The 19581-nt window shown below is 41.5% G+C and overlaps 1 protein-coding gene across 1 annotated transcript; it reads right to left on the bottom strand.

The window, feature by feature from the left end:
- Window positions 1-3949: 3949 nt before the first annotated feature.
- Window positions 3950-19361, bottom strand: GPR37 (G protein-coupled receptor 37). The gene is made up of 2 exons (XM_030479183.1): window positions 18675-19361; window positions 3950-6881 (listed from the first exon to the last, which is right to left on the bottom strand). The coding sequence occupies exons 1-2, from the start codon at window positions 19359-19361 to the stop codon at window positions 6063-6065; spliced, it is 1506 nt and encodes a 501-aa protein (XP_030335043.1). The 3' UTR covers window positions 3950-6062.
- Window positions 19362-19581: the final 220 nt, after the last annotated feature.

The raw sequence follows: 19581 nt of genomic DNA, 5'->3' as shown, positions 1-19581 counted from the left end.
CCCCCAGCTTAATCATACAAGCCTTAATCTAAGCTCACAACTGGTATCTGTTAAATGAAGCCCTGAATCCAAAGATTTTACTCAGAGCACACAGAGGCATCTAACAATCTGCAAGAGGATCCTTTATAGATGAAAATAGAGACTCAGCAGAGAATCACGATATGAAATACAGATACCTGCACCAGTGTTATCTGATGTAGGAACCTCCTGTATTTTGGCAAGGGTCAGTGCTGTTCCTGCTGGCAGAGCTTCATGGTTTGCATGTAGGTAAGCCAGTTTTAAGTCAGAAATTCACGCTATAGTGCTGATACTCTGGCCACAGGTCTCATACAGATTGATGAGATTTCTTTTTAGTTCTGCCAGCTTACAGAAAGAAAGACTGCAGCTTCCTTGTTTGTAAATACTTTCTACAGGGAGAAGGATTGTTCACCTTCAAGTTTTCCAGCGGACAGGTTGGGCAAAATGAATGAGACTTACCTACAAACTCAATTTAAAAGAATTGATCATCAGAAAAACAAAAGACGATTTTCCTTTGCTCAGGGGACAGTTAGTAAATGGAATAAGACATTGAAAGGGCTGATAAGAACAACCAGCAGAAATTGTTTCAAAATAGAGGAAGGAAAGAATTTAGAAGAAAAAATGTGAAGTACAATTTCTGCCTACAGTTACAGATGGGATACTTTCTTTCTTAAGCTTTTGTATTCCCTGTACAACACTAAAAATGCTAAATGGATTTTTCTTCTAGCACACATATATTTTAAATCAAATTAGAACACATCTTAGAGAAGAATTTAGTTCTCTGGTATAATAGCTAACAGGCTAAAATGTATTTCTTCACTTAAATAGTTGTATTGTCTTCAGAGAAGATTATCACATGCATATCCAGCTGCTCTTAGATCATTTTATTCAAGACTGTATGTATTCCGGAGTCCCTTGTGACAATTATGAAATTCAAAAACAAGCTATTGTTGAACAGTATGCATCTCCCATCTCCTTAAAAAGATTAAGCTGGCAAGACTGTAATTATTAAAAAAAAATATACAGTTATCACTTTACCATCCCAGCCTTCGAATCATATTCAAATTAATCTCTTCAAGGTCAAGTTAGTCATGACCATGTCTCTAATGTGCTTTTGGCTTCTTTTCTCAAAGAACAGTGGACTACATTCACTGTGGATACAAATGAAGACACTTGATACAAGTTAAAAGTGGAATTTCTCTAACTAAACAAAACAAAAGAATAAGTGTGTGTGGGTTTTTTTGAATATTGTTTCAGAAAAAACCCCAACAAAACAACAACAAACACAACTTTGTAATCACACAAGAATGAAGGATAAAAAAAATAAGAAGCCAGGACCAAAATAAAAGATTTCCCTGTAGCTGTAAGTTAATTAATAATGCTGCCACTAGCACTTCTATTAAATGTCGTAAACTGACAGTTCTGTAACTCTCACCGGCCAGATTACTAGTTGAAGAAAAATCATACAACATTTTATTCAGGACAGTAATATCTTCTACTTCTCAGTAATAACTACTTTTCAGTAACAAGAAGCTGTGATGCAAAACTAAAGCTACAGTGCACAAGGACAGGAATCTTTGGACTCGTCCTTGAAAGAGGCTGAGATAGTTTCAGGCATATGGATCGTGGCCCTCCAGGTAACACAACATAGGGAATGTGTCACCAGTCTGAGGCACAGTACTGGCTCTCAGTGTTGTCACGGACACATTGAAAATGCCAGGGAGTCTTTGTCCCAGCTTACACTGCCTGAAAACCAAAACCTGAACCTACCAAATTGTATTACAGGGAAAGCAAGTAGCCTGGATTTCAGGGGTTAAATGCAGTACATGGTTAAATATAGCTCTCCTCCCAGCTGTTTGATGAACAGCCCTCAACATGAGTCGGTGTTTCTATAACAGAGATGCCTGAGCGTCCTGGTGCATCTCAGTCCTTTTTCATTGTTTCTTATTCACTACAAAACATACCCAGCTTTTGAAAATTTGACATTTGCTAAGCATAGGTGTTAAATGAGTCCATCAAATACTAAACAGTAGTGAAAAAAAACACAATTCCTGAAGTATGAGACAGTGCATGTATGATACTGTTAGGTTTAATGATTCACATAATCTGCTCACATTGACTTTGGCTGAGCTTTTAAGGAGAAAACAATGGTTGGAAAGAAGAAAAGGAAAAGAGCCATTATCACAGAAAATGCCTGATACAACTCCTAATCACATTTCTCAGTGCTTATGGACCTTACTTGCCTGCAAAATAAGGATATTCTCAGAATGAAGACATAAGAAGTCAGGACTCAAGAGTTTCAATATTAACTCACATTTCATGGGATCTAGTTTGCCTCTGAATGCCATGAGCACAATATGACAACCTCACCATGTACCCTAACATCATACAATTTCTGATGAGGACATGTAGGACAACATGCTTGAAAACCTCTACATCGTCTCTAAAGCTCTAAAGCCATCTCCAGAGCTTCTGGGGCAGCAGCTGTGGAAGCTTACATCTGGGTCCCAAAGACAGAATAGGAGCTGAGCAAGTCAAGGAGGTCATTTAAGGGCAGGAGTTTTTCAAGGTTGGATACAGGAATTTTATCTTGGAAAGGGTAAAATAAGAGATTTCTTCTAAATGAGCAATATTTTTCAATAATTTACCATCTGGACTTTGACCTCCACAAAGATTGTGGCCATGAAACCTTATCTCATTGGAGAAACTGGAATTCATACTAGAGTTTTATGGTTTTTAATTTCTTAATGGGACCAGGGCTGGGATGATAAGTGTTAATGTATTAAAGGTTCACATATCTGAGAGGTATAAGGCTTTCCTGCCTCACAATTTTCAGTTCCACCACTCTTACGTTGATCACCATGTTCTGCATGTTTCTCTATTTTACATAAAAGAATTAAATCTTTGTCATAAACATTTCAAAATCTTCATTCATCAGTCTATTAAATGCCATCTTGTTAAAAGACAAATGTCTTACAGAACTGGATTCTAAACAGACAGAAATTGCTTTTAAGAATATTAACAAAAATGAGAAATGCAAACACCAGGAAAATTTCAAGAGTTCAGAGGATCAGTACCAAAAGTAGGAAAAACAATGCAGTACTCTATATTTAACTCTATATTCATCATGACACACCTCATCAGAATGGCTGTGATAATGCAAACCTGCTAATGTGGGATTAGTTTAAACAATTTAGAGAACAAATTAGAATAAAGGTTGTCTCACATGTCCAATTGCTGTGGAGGTCCAAGGCAGCAAGGAGAACTAGCTATGAAAAATGCTCTTTCAGCAGCAGAAAAGGCAGTTAGACTGGGTACAAAGAAGCCGCACTGAATACAAGGCTTGAGAAGGTTGCACTACACAAGAAGGAGGATGCATTTCCAAACACAGCATTATTGATCTTCAAAGTCTACCTTCTCCAATGACTTCTTAAGCCTCTTTTTTGCTGATTTTTTTTTTTTTTACTCCCATACCCATATTGTGGACATATTTCAATGGAGAAGCAAACTGCACCACTCTGGGACACACTGCATTTAACGTGGGAGAAAGCAGCAGTCCTTAGCAAAGCTTACACATACCCAGCGCAGACTAGAAAGCTGGAAGCACCTAACATCCCAGACAGCAATCATTTAATGTTCCCATGTAATTTCTCTATTTTCTTTTATTTTTTTTTTAATATATATATATATATATAAAGTTTTAAGATAAAAAAGTGCTTCCTCCTATTCTGCTGTTCTTTTCCCAGGTCCTTGAGCCACTGCTCATGCTGTGACTGAAAAGGCACCTGAGAGAAACAATTCATCAAGGAACGAAAAGGGAGGTTTTATTCCCATTCTTTATAAACATTGGTACATAAAAAATAAAAGTACAAATCAAAATGCACAGATGGGAATAAATATTTGAAGAGAAACAGGCACCACAGTGAGGAGATTTTGGTTTTATCTTTTCTCTTTAATCCCTTTCATAGTTTATTAAATGTAATCAAACAATATGAAGTCAATGAAGGGTTTATAAAGAAGGGATAGTTCCCCCACCTTCAGAAGTGATTGACCATGTTACAAAAGGATTTAAAAAAACTCAGGTAATTTAACAAGTCTTAAACAGAAAAATATTTAAATTCAGGCCTGTGCTTAAAGCAGATTGCTTTGCTAGGGCCCAATGTCTGATTCAAAAGTCAGAAAAAGAACTCAAGTGCATATATGCTGGATTCATATTCAGATTAATTAATTTCAAATTCTTTTCAGTTGAAATTTCTGTATGTTAAAATGGTGAAGAAAAAGAAATACTGCTTGCCCAAGTAGATACAAAGATTAAACATATTAAGTCCAGAATCTACAAATAATGATTAAAAAGGACTCCTTTCCAGAAGTTACAGCAAGTTCTTTCACATATTTAGAGGCAGGTATCAGGATGCAAGACTACATCAGTTATGATCACTGTTAATTTCAAAGGACAAATGCATGTGATTTTACTTCTGCCCATACTATTGTAATTTTATTATTTATTTAATCATATTAACATATAAGCTAATTATAACAAATTCAGTTCCTTAGCATGTGCCCACACTTCAGCTCGGTGCCCTGTAAATATAAGCCAGCTTGCCTGCCAAGAACAGCCTGTCTGCTTCAGCCAAGAAGCGGAGCAAATAAGCTCCACTGGTAGAGATAGGCACTTTCCAGTCTCCAACCCAGCTTGCCTATAACAACTTTAGACTTCACTGTATCACACTGTTGCTGGCAGCATTGACATACCCTCATTTTAATAACCCTCTGGACAGCAAGAAGCCACCCGCAAAACACACCGTGGTTCTCAAAACCAGCTTCAGAGCTGTGTGCTGCTCATGAATAGCAGCCTCTGTGAGAGCAGTGTGATTTATAATCGGTATACAGAGCCCTTGTGATTAATATTCATGCTACATCCCAGAATAAATAGGAGATGCCAGTCTGATCCAAAGCCCTCTGAAATTGATGGAAACCTTTCCATTGACTGCAGTGGCTCTGGGTCAAGCCCCAAGCATACAAGTTTGTTTATACCTTTTAAAAAAGAAGGAATTCACTCTCCACATGTTTCAGTCCCTTGCATTTATTGTCAGCAAACCTCTGGCAAAAGAATGCTTTTCTCTGCAACAGGGCTCCTGCTGAAGCCAATAGGAGCTATACATACAGAGACTGAGGACATAATCTCAATGTTAAACCAATAACAAATCAGAAAGAAACTTGATTTTGAAACCACACAAGACAAAACTTAAGTGAGAAAGTAATCCTTCTTTGTAAGAAGTACAAAACAGCTCAGGTTTTGTATACCTGCAGGTTAAGAAGGAAATTTTCAATGAGGCACACTGAACCTTCGTAATGTACATTTAAAAAAAATCACTCATGTAAATCTAATACCATTATAACCATCTTCCTTAAACACCGTAATTATAGCTTCCAAGGGTAAGTACACAAATAGTAAATTAAATATGGCCATTTAAATTATTGTATGCAAAGCAAAGAATTTTTTTTTACTTATTAAAGGAATTTAATACTACTTATAGGTGTCTTTATTAAATGCAGATTGATAATGAAGTTAAAGAATAAAACCTCATTTATTTTTATGCTACTTTATAAATTTTCTGAAGTCCAAGTCCTCTCACAATAGCATACGGTAATTGGATTAAAACTACCTTCAAATACTTTCCACCACATCTTTCACATGAAACATCTTGCAAACCCCACAATGTCTATATAATCATTTTACAGTGATTATCAAAAAGATACTATGGAATTAAATAAAAGTGGATTGATATGGATTCTCCTTCCCAGATAATAAAATCCTAGCACCATACAAAATACCATGATTTAAAACTGAGTGCTGGCTCCCCTTCTCTCACTTTCTTTCATTTTAATAACCAAACAATTTTCCAAAGCACGACTGTTAATAAGCAGATTGGTTCCCAGAGTAGTTTTCAGGAATCATTTTGCTTCAAGAAGAAAAACATGAAGTAAAAAAAAAAAAAAAAAAAAAAAGGAAAAAGATACAGGAAATAAAGTTCTAGGGTCAACTAACAGTGAGTCCCCACAGAGGCAAAAGTGGACATTTCGCGACGGATGGTACTGAAAGGGGAGAGCTCCAGTTCTGTGGTGTACTCATTGTCATTGTCATCACTTGTCACTGTTGAAGACTTCTGGATACATTCATCACAACAGCAACAGCAACACTCCATAAAGGCCCTGCTGAAAGGTTTACAGAGACAGAAAAGAAGAACTGGGGTAACACAGGACTTAAAGAACAAAAGGAACTGACTAATGAGATGGAGGAGGTCCACAGTCTGCCGAGAGACCCCTGTGGACATGTAGGCAGTTACAATGTTGCAAATGTTTTCAGGAATGATGCAAAACCCATATAAAATGGTCAAAGCCACCACTGTGCAGTTCATCTGACTTTCCAGCTGAATTTGTCGCTTGTTCCCCCTTGTGCAAGCCTTTTCCGCCCTCCTGATTTTCCTCGCGGTTACCAGGGAGCAGGTAATAGTGAAAAGAGTAGGCAAACAAAAATAGCAGCCAAAGTACCACCAGAGTCTTGCCCCATCATATGTGAGCGCGAGCACATATATGGTGTCAGGCAGTGCGGTGGATATCTTGACCACGCAGCGCTCCCCGGGCGGGCTGCCGCTGTACTCAGGGTCCTCCTTGGCCAGCTGGCGCAGCACCACCTCTGGCAGCGCCAGCAGCAGTGCACCCACCCAGATGACTGCCAACTTGGCCGTTGTCGATGTGCAATTTTCGATCATCTCGTAATACATCTGCACATTGGTGGCGGCACGGAATCGGTCGATGCAGAGGGCACACAGCGTGAAGGTGGTGACTCCCAGAGAGGCTACCTGGGAAGGAGAAAAGGGGATGCGAGTTAATACAGATGCTGTCTGCTGTCATAGAATGGTTTGGGTTGGAAGGGACCTCAAAGATCATCTAGTTCCAACCCCCCTGCCATGGGCAGGGACACCTTCCAGTAGACCAAGTTGCTCAAAGCCCCATCCAGCCTGTCTGGGAAAAATAACCACCACAATAAAAAAGGAAAAAGGGGTAAAAAAAAAAAGGACAGCTATAATGGTATAGACCATTAATCAGTGGAGTGGGAAAACTTCCTTCATCTCCTTCAAAAGTCCCCTGGTCCCCTGTTGATGGCAGTCATCCTAGAGATGGAAGATGAAGGCCTGAACTCACTCAGGCTGAGAGGGTTTTAATGTATCGTACATTGGGCGAAGGCTTTTACCATTGAGCTGTTCTCTGGAAGAGGAAGCTATGCTCTTTCATAGTTCAAGACAGCTCAATTTGTACTCTGAACATTAGTCAAGTTTAGCCCCTTGACTGACAAACGTGAAGGAAAACCTAGTTTAGCGGCATTAGTGTAGGACACAGTTAAGCACCGTGGTGTTGAGCACCATCAAAAGGAGCATCATGGGTGGAATTTAGCTTCCAGTGCTGAACTATCCAGCATGCACCCCAAAAGAATACATCCTCCTGGTTTTCTGCCTGCACATATTCATTTCAGCTTGGTGTCACCCTCTCCCGGAGGCCCGTGCAAGAATCTGTGCAACACCCAGTGGAAAAAAAATTGAGGAACTGACCAATGGGTAAAACTAAACCCCTTCCTCCCCTCATTTTTCTAAGAGGTGTTTTTCAGAAATATCATTTCCACCACAGGGATTGGAATTTAAGTCAAAAGGGGAGAGATGGGAGAGTCTTCCTTCAGAAGTATGGACTTAGGCCCACATAACATGCTCATCAAGCATGCAGGGGACCATAACATCGAAAACTGCCAAATCTACAAAATTTAGGAACCCTGTGCATTGGGCATCTACTGAATGGAGTAGGGTCCAACAGCTGGTTTTGTGGACTTAGGCTTTTAAGTAAAATTATGATGGGATGTAGGCACATAAAGTCATCCCATACTGTGAGTTCAAAGAGACTGTATACAAAATCTTCAGACTTCCAGAGGCTGTGCAAAACCAACCTTCACTATAATACTCAGGCTTTGATAATCTATCTTCAACATTTCCTTTAGAAAAAAATTCACAGGAAAATCTAGGTTTAATTTCATATGAAACATCCTGTGGGACAATACACTGCAGGCCAGGAGAAATGGCAGAGATTTTGTTGTTTAAATGATTTAAATGATAACGTTGTTTAAATGGATTGGACAGAGCTCTCAATTATATACTGTTCAGGAGCAAGTACACAGCAATGCATATGTTCTCTAGCTTTAATAACCATCATTTTATGCATGAATAGAAATGTTGTACTGTCATGAAACATAATTTCCTATCATTTATCCTGTTTATAATTGAATTTCCTAAAAAGAAATTTGCAAGAAGACTATACACATTTTGGCCTAATCTTATTTCCAATAAATTGAGCTACAGTTCAAATTCAAAGCAGAACTCCCATTAACTTCAATTCAAGAAAGATTTGGTGCCCTGTTGCATTCTAATTCATTTATTTTCTTGGGTTTGCATGCTTGTGTTGTGCTGAAAATGTGTTGATGCACAAGAAAATAAATAATATTCCTAATAAATGTAAAGAATGCTTACTTTTATCATGAATAAAACATGCCTGCGCAATTAACTGGGAAATCAAGGTTAATATTAGGCAGCTCACTATAATTTTGCTTACCCAAATTTGATGTGCAATGATGTATTAAAAAATTGTATAGGTAAATTTAAAAAAAATAAAATACTTTCTCATTTCCACCATAATTTGAAACATTCCTGTTCATGCATCTCATGTAAAAAGTTCTGCAATTATGCACAATTATATAAATGTATCATTAATTTCGGCCTTCAATATTTAATGGCCATATCAGACTGCTAAAATTGAATATCACTGAAAAATATTAGGCTCTTGGGATTAGAACTGTCAGACATTGGCTTAGCTGGAGAATTCTTTGAAGCAGCTTCCTAAAAGATGGAATGAGTAAGATGCAATCTCTTACTAATTAACTTGCAGGAATATTTAATGATGACAAAGCAGTACAGTAAACATTTTTAATAGACAAACCTATTCACTTAGGAGGTTAAGCTGTCTGACAAGATTCAAAGAAAGCTTGGTAAATATAGTAAAAAAATAAATAACATTAAAGAAAAATTACAGTTACAGGGAAATCTTAATGAAGTGATAAATTTAGCTAATGAAGATATCGCTCCAGGGTCAAATTTTTAAATTAAAAACTATTGACTTCATTGCAAAACATTTAAATGTGTGTGCAGTCTCCAAACTCCTTAGAGTGACAGCAAAACCTTTAGCCAGAACATCCAACATGAATAACAAAAGGGTCAGTTCTCTACAACTGCTGGAGATAGGAAAATAACTGAGATTCAGGAATGAACAGGGATTGAAATAAAAATCAGCAGAACAGATGAAAATTTGAGGTTTTTCTCTCTCAGCTCTTACGTGAGCCTCTCCTCCCACCCCCAACGCACACGCTTTTATTGCTTTAGCATTTCATTGCAAACAGGCTGTTACACAGTGGTTAAGACATTAAAACTCTGCAGCTGTTAAGGCTGGACTAATGAAAGAAGACATGCCTACCATGAACAAACATAACCTAGGGGGTTCTGTCACATTAATTGACCAACAACATGGAGGTTTAAGACCGTGAAACAGAGCAAGAAGAAATAACTAAGAACGGTGGAAGAGGGCTTTGAAAACTCTCCTGTGGATTTACTGACGAAACAAGCTAAACAAAGCCAGTGTTTCTCTGGAACAGGCAAAGATTTCTTATTTTCTGTAGATTAAGGGAGTTAGTGATGCTATGGAAAAGCTTGCAAAAAACAAGCAAATACTCCCACGCAGATGAACAGGGATTCACTCCAGCTGACTTGCTTAAAGGCAGTATATTTAAGGATATATACTGCATTAAAGGCAGCATATTTAATAGTCTGATTACCTACTCCATTCTGAGGACTATGAGTAATAGTCAGAAAAATCAATGGGTGCTGCTCATAGCTTATGTGGGTGAGAATTGGGACATGCATTCTGCATGTTCACACAATTTCAGTTTAGGTGTGTTTCTTCATACCAGTCATACTAATAATTAGGCTTAAGCTGAAAACGTGGAAGAAGCCAGAAAAGTTTCCTTTTTAATCTGTTACACTGCCCTGAAATAACCACAGAATGAAGATAATTCACTTGATGAGGAGTAGGTAAAGAACAAATTAACAAATCCTGAAGTAGTGTGAAGCTGAGTGGAGTTTAATGGTGCTCTTCTTGTTTGTAACAGCTGAGTTTCTGATATGCTGTTGCAGTCTTGTCGTGGTTTGAGCCCAGCCGGTAACTCAGAACCACACAGCCGCTCGCTCACTCCCCCCCTTCCTCCCCCTGCTCCCGGAGGGATGGGGAGGAGAATGGGAAGAATGCAACTCCCACGGGTTGAGATAAGAGCAGTCCCGCAGCTAAGGTATAACACAAAACCACTACTGCTACCACCAATGATAATAACGATTAGTGAAATAACAAGGGGAGAGGATACAATTGCTCACCACCCGCCGACCGATACCCAGCCCGACCCGAGCAGTGATCTGGGCCTTCCGGGTAACTCCCCCCGGTTTATATACTGGGCATGACGTGCTGTGGTATGGAATACCCCTTTGGCTAGTTTGGGTCAGGTGTCCTGTCTCTGCTTCCTCCCGGCTTCCCCTCCTCCCTGGCAAAGCATGAGACTGAGAAAGTCCTTGGTTGGAATAAACATTACTTAGCAACAACTAAAAACATCGGTGTTATCAGCGTTGTTCCCAGGCTGAAAGTTAAAAAAACACAGCACTGCACCAGCTACTAAGCAGGAGAAAAATGACTGCTATAGCTGAACCCAGGACAAGTCTGAATTCCAACAACCTGGCAGGAAATGAGGCAAGGCAAGGGGGAGTTAGGCTCAGCAGTTTTTGTTCATCACTTAGTTGTCTGATTTATTTCCATACGGTCCCTATAAGGATTCTACTTCAGACTCCAGACATTCAAGATGACCAGTTTACACCTTTCTCTTACTAGATGATATGAAGAAAGTCCGCAAGTTTCTAACTGAATGATCACCAATCTGCTTTGAGGAGGTGGTGGAATAACCCTTGCTTTGAGGAGGTGGTGGAATAACCCTTGCTTTGAGGAGCGGTGCAGTAACCCTTGCTTTGAGGAGGTGGTGCAGTAACCCTTGCTTTGAGGAGATGCCCGCACTATCTTGGCAGAGAAGGGCTGTTGAAAGGATTACCAGCTACAGCATATACCACAAAAGATGACATAATTGTTACAAGAGGCTTTCTTGATACTGTTGCTCCTTTAAAAGCGTTGACAAGGATATTAGTGGGCACCGTCATGCTCCTTCGAGACACTGCAAAAACCTTTGGTCATTAGCTTAGCAGCTGTTAGTCAACTGTGTCAAAACTCATTTGGGGAACTGAGGCCAGAGAGAACAACAGTAAACTCATGAAATGCTCAGCTTAATTGCATCAGTTCTCTCCGTCCCTCCAACACACCCAATTCCCCTTTCACAAATGCTAACAATTACCGAAATGTTCCCAGGCTTTCCCTGACCTGTCCTCCTTCTTCTCCTGGCTGTGGTCCCACAGCTCTTGGCCCTGGCTTTTAGGAGCAGAGCCTCTGGCTGACGAGGGAAGCTGTGCAGATGCAGTATGGTGAGCAACACCAATGGAAATGACACTCTGAATTTTATCTAATATCTGCTTGACAAGACAAAGGTAATGAAAACAAAACCAGAAACAAGATCAGAAAAGGTGACGTGGGTGAAAAGGTTGAGGAGGACCAAATTCTGTGAGTGAATATATAAAAGAGAGGTTGGGTCACTCAGTTCAGTAAGATGAAGATCAAGAAGTGATATAACTACTACCTACAAATAAGTCTATCTTGAGATATAAAAATTGCTTAAGCCAAAGGACAGTGAATATAACAGAATGGGAATCAACCAGCCATGAGCAACTCAAAGCTGGAAATGAGACGGACCATTAATCATCTCAGGCATCACACTCTTGAGCACACCTTCTGATGGAGAAGTGAGGGGAAACAATGTAGACTGAGTTTATATGGAACAAGATAAAATAAGAGTTGTAAGAAATGGCTGCTTCTACCAGCTGAAGCTGGATTTTCTAAAACAGAATCTTTTTTACGTTGGTAACAGTTTCTTAAACTACAGAGCACTCTTCCTTCCTTTGTTACAAGCAGGATGGGTATTCACAAAATTTTCCCATTGTAATAGGAAAGCTGAACTACAGAAAAAGTTGATGACTGCTAGCTCTGAGCAATCAGTGTCACCCTATAGACTCTTTATATCCATTACTATTGTATAAATGACTAATTTCTTCCCCCAAGCCATTATAGTCTATCATCTTGTTACAGCTGGTCTATACCCACATCAGACTTCATAGATTTAGAGCATGTTAATGCAACATACCACGATGGCTCTTGCAGACTTGTCAGTTTTGCCTAAGATAAAGTTAGTATAGCCTGCAATTTTTGTGCTACCCTCCACTTGCATCCAGTAGTATGCATCCTACTGCATACTACTGGATGCATCCAGCATCCAGTAGTAAGATTGGACTACCACAAAATATGAGGTCAACCCACTGCAAAAGAAATCATTCAATTGTTTATCTAGATTTCTGTTTTCTGTTCTTTCATTTAAAACCCCCCAAACCCAAGAACAACAGTCATTACTATAAAAGAACAAAAATAAATAAATATCTCTATTTTTCTTACACAAAGTGCTATTAAACATTAATGAGTTTATGCTTCAAAATAGGTAAGGGTTACTCAGTTAAAACACTACTTAAAACAACCCAGTTGAGGCAGAAGTAATTCCGTAGCTAAGGAGCATGGGAGCTAGGGTATGTCTCTGACATTAGCAATTAGCTTAAGCATCCTGGACGAAAATCTACATCACCTTAATTATCTAGAAGACAAGATGGTAGTTCTTGATATTACTATCACAGAGATTACCTACACCTGTGGAACAATGTGTACTATATGGCTGTTTTCTTTGTAGTACTATCAACACTCAAATCAGTGTTTCTTATCCTTATCCTTATCACTCAAGAGTGATAGTGTTCAGAATCAGAATCCACTTCCAAGAGCTGCTTTTGAATTTTGTTGGAAGCAAAAGCCAATCAGGTCGTCAGGACACTGGAAATACTCATTACTACATCACATTATTATCCAGAGGGTTGGAAAACTCACAAAACACAAGAGGACTTAATTTTGGTTTATTTTTCTGTTTACAATCTACCATGTTACCATATAAGTAAATTTAATTTACTTTTTCTTTTTTTTAATAAATAAATGAGTGTCATTCTCCAAATTCTCATCAAGCTACACAAGGGACTCCTGCACTAATTATTAACAACATGGAACTACTGCTAAAAATCTGCCTCTTCCTCCTTTGCAAGAAAAATCCTGTCATATGGAGAAATGACATCCCACTGCTCAGAGCAGAGTCAATGGTGCCGGGATAGCAGATGTTGCTTTTTCCTTCCCACACATATGTAACTTCAATATTACTGACCCAATTTTAAACCTAGTCTGACACAAATGCAGTTCCATGCTGAAATGCCACATGCAAAGTTTAAGCCAAAAGCAAATTTTTATGGACAACTTATAAGTCCCTAAGAACAGGGTTTGCAGAGGAAAGAAGATTGACAGAACTGCCAGTATGGCAGCAACTGTCACCATGTCATTAATACCTAAAGGGCAGAGATATATTAACATTCCTGTTTTAAATAATTATTTACTCTGCAATAAGTCCTGAAGATATTCTGCTCAGTAACAGACATATGCAGCTGTTGCCCTACAAAACTCCTAGTATGAAGCTTTGAAACTGCATACCTCTCTGAGGATCTCATCTACAACCCAGAGGACTTACTAGAAGTTCAGGAGCCTAGCTCTGACTAGAGTCAAAGAAGACACATAAAGAAGATGCTGCACAGCAAAATACAGAAAAGACAGATAATACACAGCTTTTATAAACTCCCATAAAAAAAAGTATTTGCTTCCCTAAAGTGAAACTTGAAATAAGGATCTCCTCTGACAGCTTTGGAACAGGCAGAGAATGGCTTCTCACTTGCCTCTACCAAGGAAAAGAGAGAAAGAGGAAAAAGCCTGACCTCAAATTGCCCTGGAGGTTCAGCTCCAGGGAAAGAAAGCAATTCATATTCCAGGCCAAATCAATCCTTATGCTTTCCACTAAGAATACTAATTTTCATAGCTTTCCTGAGCTGGAAGTTACCCACCAGAAACAGGAGTGATGCCACAGATTGATTGCCAAAAGCATATGCAGAGACTGGGCATCTGATTTCAGAGGCTTTCAGAGTCAGTTCCAGAGTCAAGCCAGCCCCGTATGCATGATAAGGTCCATACGAGGACACCACAAACTTCATCTTTCTCTTCCTTGTCAGAGGTACGAAAAAGGCAGAAGACCTCATATTTATTAGTGCCAGTGCAGGGCTGAGTACCATCACTGGCCTTGGCAAATTCTTGCTCTGTGCTGGACTAGACAGGATAGTAAATCAGCCTCTGCAAACCCTCATTCTAAACCATCCCCCAATTCCAAATCCTTACTCCACTACAAGTAGCTTGTCTCAATCTGCCAGCACAGAAAGTGATGCCTACTTCCATTTACCCCCCTCAAATTCATCAAGCTTCTAGGGTAACCTCTAAGAGCAGAATGCACACAACTCAAGCAAGCTTCCTTTTAAAGCCCAAAAGGCCATTTCTAGTCCTAGTTGACACAATCCATTTGTCATCTTGAGCAAGCTGCTCTGGGCCTTAAACAATCTACTTAACCCCTTCACTAGTGGCTTCCAGCATTTAAATAAAAAATAAAAATACTACTTCGCAGGACTGCTGTATTTAACAGCTGTGAAAAACTACTGATTTTGTCTACATGCACACTTCTTTCTATTAAAGTGTAGCATAAATCTCCAAGTAGGAGAGTAGGAGAACTGGAACTATATTGTTCTGTACTCTTTTTTTTTTTTATCCCCTCTTCTCCCCCTGCTTCCCCCAGTCTTTTACTGGAAAGACTGGAAAGACTGAAAGAAAAGGGTTCCACATTGGCAGGGCTTGTGGAACAGAATTAGACAAAACCATTGTCTTCATATTGTCATTTACCCTGTATCTCCCGAGTCTGAGCAATACTGAGCAAAGTGTATGGAAGTCATCAACACAGTATGCAGGTGAACACTTCAGCCATGCATGCCTAAAGCTAGGCGGCTGAACCACCTGCAGAAAAGTGGCAAAATGTTAAGGACTGTTGAGCAGAGGATTGAAACTGCAAAGGAGAAGCACGTCTCCACACATCTTTATGGGCTGAGTAGCTGCCCCAGTTGTTCTAATTCCCTTTCATTCCCTTTCAGTGCATTTAAAACTGCCCCTGTGGGTCAGTGTCAACATCAGGGTCAAGTGAAGTTCCTGGTGGAGATAACTTCATCCACTTCCACTAGCCATGTGTTTTGCTAGCTTCATTCTCTATCAGTTTACTCTTACCACTTAAAGACCTCATGAGAAGCACAGAAGAATTGATTTACTCAATTTCTTCCTCACTCATGTGTACAGCATTCCTTACACAAGCACAGGCATGACACAGCTTTAAAAGGTAGTTAGAAGTGACCAAACTGTGATATAATATATGACTGAAATGACTGCTTAATGTACTTGGTCATAACAGATCTTTACTAGGTATGGGAAAACTGCCCTATAAATTAAGTACTGTGGAGACTTTCCGCTGCTGGAAGCTCAACATTTACCTAGAGAAATGTGCTTGAAGGTATCATAAAACATTTTCCCCAGACCATGTGCATATGCGTTATCACTGGCAACAGATGTTTTGTTGAAATTCTGCACAATACCCATTGAACAGCACAAATAAAAAACCAATTGGCCACATGAGGCTAATAAGAAAACTCAAGGTTCCTCACTGAGATCACTTGAAACCTTCAAACACAGTACAAAGCATGCTTAAATAATGTTAAAATGCTGTGATCAGCATATCACTTGCTCTGGATAATCAGACACCCTCTGTTCCCTAGTTGTGAAAGTACAAAGTGGTACGGCAGAGTGCTCAGTCCAATAAGGGTCTCTGATGTTTGAAAGGGAGAAGTTTCTGGATCTACAACTCTGGGTTTGACACAGCTCCCTAGACAGTGTAGGGAGAGGAGAACTGGCATGAAAAAAAGAGATGCAAAGCATGGAACAAAGAGACACTTAAAAGAACAAAACACTGGGCTAACTTACAGAAAACAGAGGCAACAGCTTAAAATTTGTCCGTATTCTATTTGTATTCCACAAAAGTCTAGAAACCTCTCCTAAAGAGGTTAAGCTGTCTATAGCTTAATTCTCAAGGCATTAAGAGGACTTCATCCTCCTCCCACTTGTGAGAGAAGGGGCTGAGCCTGCCCAGGTGAGTTACAAGTGAGAAGACAGAGTTGTTCAGCTGCCAGGTGAGCATGCTGCTGTGAACAATCCCTGACAGAGCACGGAGCAGCAGCTGCTCACGGGGCAGATTTCATGATGTGCTCTGCAGCTGCATTGCTGCTGGTGGTGTCAGTGTCTCTGTGTAATGCCTGTGAGGTTAGAACATCACTAGGAAAGTGGGGCACCTTTGCTTTAACAGCCTTCGCCGTCTCAGCAGGGTCAATCCTGATTTGCAGGACCATGCCCTTCTTGCAAAGCTTGAGGCGAGCTGTGGAGGGTCACAATCCACTAGTGGTGTTCAGTATCTGCTACTCATGGCTACAACTTCAAGGGGGAAATCCAGCCTTTTACTTACTGCACCCAGAGTAATGAATATACTTTACATACCTGAGTATTGTATTTAATGACTACTGAATGAAAAATATACAACTCTGGGAGCAATACAGAACCCCCAAGGCTGCATCTTTTCAGATCTGTACCTTAGATATAAATTAATTTCATTTCCTCAGGGACAAGAATTTTTCACTTTTACACCCCAGTAATAATAAAATCTAAGACAGACACCATGCAACTGGTTCATCATGACTGGATTGCTGCCAGTTCTTGAACAAGACTTCAATTCTAAACATCTACAGAACTTTAAAGTGAAAAATTAAGGTGTCATTGAAGTACAAAGGGGGCATAGCAGCAGCTGAATGTTTTTTAGATTACAGCTTTGAATTTCAGAAACTCCATTTCACGAAATTACTTTCAGTTTGACAAAATCTTTAGTGCCCAAAGCTGCACAGCATAAACAACTAATTCTGAAGAACAGCATGGCCATGCACATCATTTCAATTACTGATCTTTAATTAGAACCAGCATCCAAAGAATTATTTTTATTTTGTATGTGTTTTCCCAAAAAAAGGTTGGGAAGTGTCAAATACATAACTACACAAAAGTCCTGAGAACACTTAATCTACATTACCTACTTTAATTGAAATGGTTACACTTTAACTGAAACAGTGCTACTTATTTTATTGGTTAAAAAGCAGTCCCAGAATTCACTTCAGAAACTTTAAAAGCTCCTAGTACCACCTGTTTCTCAACAAATACATACTTACTACTTCTTGTCTTCTTAAATGCAAATGGCTTAAGTGTACTCTGAGTTTTTAGTGTTATACTACTGGCCTTGCATTCATCTAAGCGTAGCACAGCTCCACCCTTTGTCCGATACCACCAGTAATAAAGTGCATCACATATGAAAGGAGTAATGACAACTTAGTGGCTACACACATCACACATCTTTCTAAACTCTTAAAAATATCGGTTGACAGTTAATTACGTATTACTGTGTACCAATGTGCTGTTGAAACTGATATTCTGTATTAATAATAACCTGGGGTTTGTTTTGGGGGGTGGATTTTGTTTGGGTTTTCCCCTTATATCTCATTCTTGGGACAGGAGAATCAACAGTTATTTCCTCAGCTTTCAGTTACTGAATAATGTTGAACATAAAGTTTTGGGAATATAGCAGAGCCAGCCAGAATTATGGGCTACCACCCTGCAAATAAATAAGGTGGACAACCTTAATGCTGCTGGCAGGACTCCGGCCAGCTGGCTGAGAGCTTTCTCTGACAGAGCCTCTGAACAACTGCCTAGAAGCTGCCATTTAAATCGTGCTGGGGTCTTTTTTATTATTATTATTATTATTTAAGATAAGCTAAATCAGTAAGTGTAAGTTTTGAACGCTTAAGTACAACTTAAGAGCACATACATCCGATTGCTGGTCCTGTCTACAACTACCTTACAAGCTGTCCCCAGTCACCCCCTCCATCCGCTTTCCTGACTCACTTCACCTTAGAAAAACGGAAGACATAAACTAAAAAAGCTTGAAAGCTCATTCTGAGAGGATCTTCGCCTTTCAGGATCACAAGGAGCAGGGAAAGTTTGGTAGAACTCGCGCGAACGGAAGGCAGAGCCAGTCGCGCTCAGCCTGAGGCTACAGAAATCCCCCGATGCTACGGACCTGCCGCGGTTACAGCCGCCTCCGGCCCCCGCGGGGCCTCGGGCAAGACCAGGAAGCCCAGACCAACCTCGCCTTGGACGCTCCCGGGCTGGCAGCGATAAGGGCGGTCACCCGCAGGTAGCGAAGGCCGGTGGAGAAGCGCCGGGGAGCGGTGCTCGGAGCCGCGTCCCCTACAGCCATGCCCACCCACCACCATTACCTCGATGTACGGGACGATTTTGCAGGAGAAGTCTTCGAGGAGCCACTTCTTGGTGAGCTCCTGGAAGATGACCAGCGGCAGGCAGAAGAAGACGATGAGGAAGTCCCAGAAGGCCAGGTTGGCCAGCAGGGAGTTGGAGATGCTCCGCATGTAGTAGTTGTGGCAGACGATGCACATCACTGCCATGTTGCCCATGATGCCGATGCCGAAGATCACCACGGAGAGGCACATGACGGCATAGGCGCCGTACGACTCCTCGGTCAGCGGGTAGAAGGGGTTGCGGAGACGGGCGCGGCGCCCCGTGGCGTTGCCGCGGCCCCCGGCGCTTCCGTCGCCGCCGGCCGAGCCGTTCAGGGGCAGCCAACGGGGGCCGCCCGCCGCCCCCTTCCCCGCCGCTGCGCCGGCTCCGCGCTCGCTGCTCCGCGCCCGCCGTCGCCCGGCCATCGCCGCCCCGCGAGGCGCGCAGCTGCCGCCCTGCCCCGCTGCTCCGCCGGGCACGGGGAGAGCCGCGCCGGGGACAGCCGCGGCCCACCGCCGGCCCGCAGCAAGGGGCGTCGGGGCTGGCGGCGAGCGGGCGCGCTGCGGGAACGCAGGCAGCCCTGCGGCCGCAGCGGGGGCCAGGGCGCAGGCAGCCCAGGCGCCCAGCACCTGGCAGAGCAGGGCGAGGGGAGCGCGGAGTGGCTGCATAGCCGGGAGGCAGCGGGGCTCGCCTGCTTCCCTTCAGAAGCGGCAGCCGCACCGCTCGGCAGGGCTGGGAGTGGGAGGCATGCCCGCCCGGGTCCCGGGGACAACCCGCCTCGCCGCGGCCAGGGCAGCCGCGACGCCGCTGCCGCCGGGGTCCGCCGCGGGAAGCGGCCGGCGTTGGGGCTGCGGTGAGCGGAGCAGCACGGAACCTCTTCTTGCCGCC

Source organism: Strigops habroptila, chromosome 3 (genome assembly GCF_004027225.2).
Source record: "Strigops habroptila isolate Jane chromosome 3, bStrHab1.2.pri, whole genome shotgun sequence".
NCBI lineage: Eukaryota > Metazoa > Chordata > Aves > Psittaciformes > Psittacidae > Strigops > Strigops habroptila.
The sequence above is the reverse complement of the archived record's forward strand: the minus strand, read 5'-3'. Positions and strand labels throughout refer to the sequence as shown.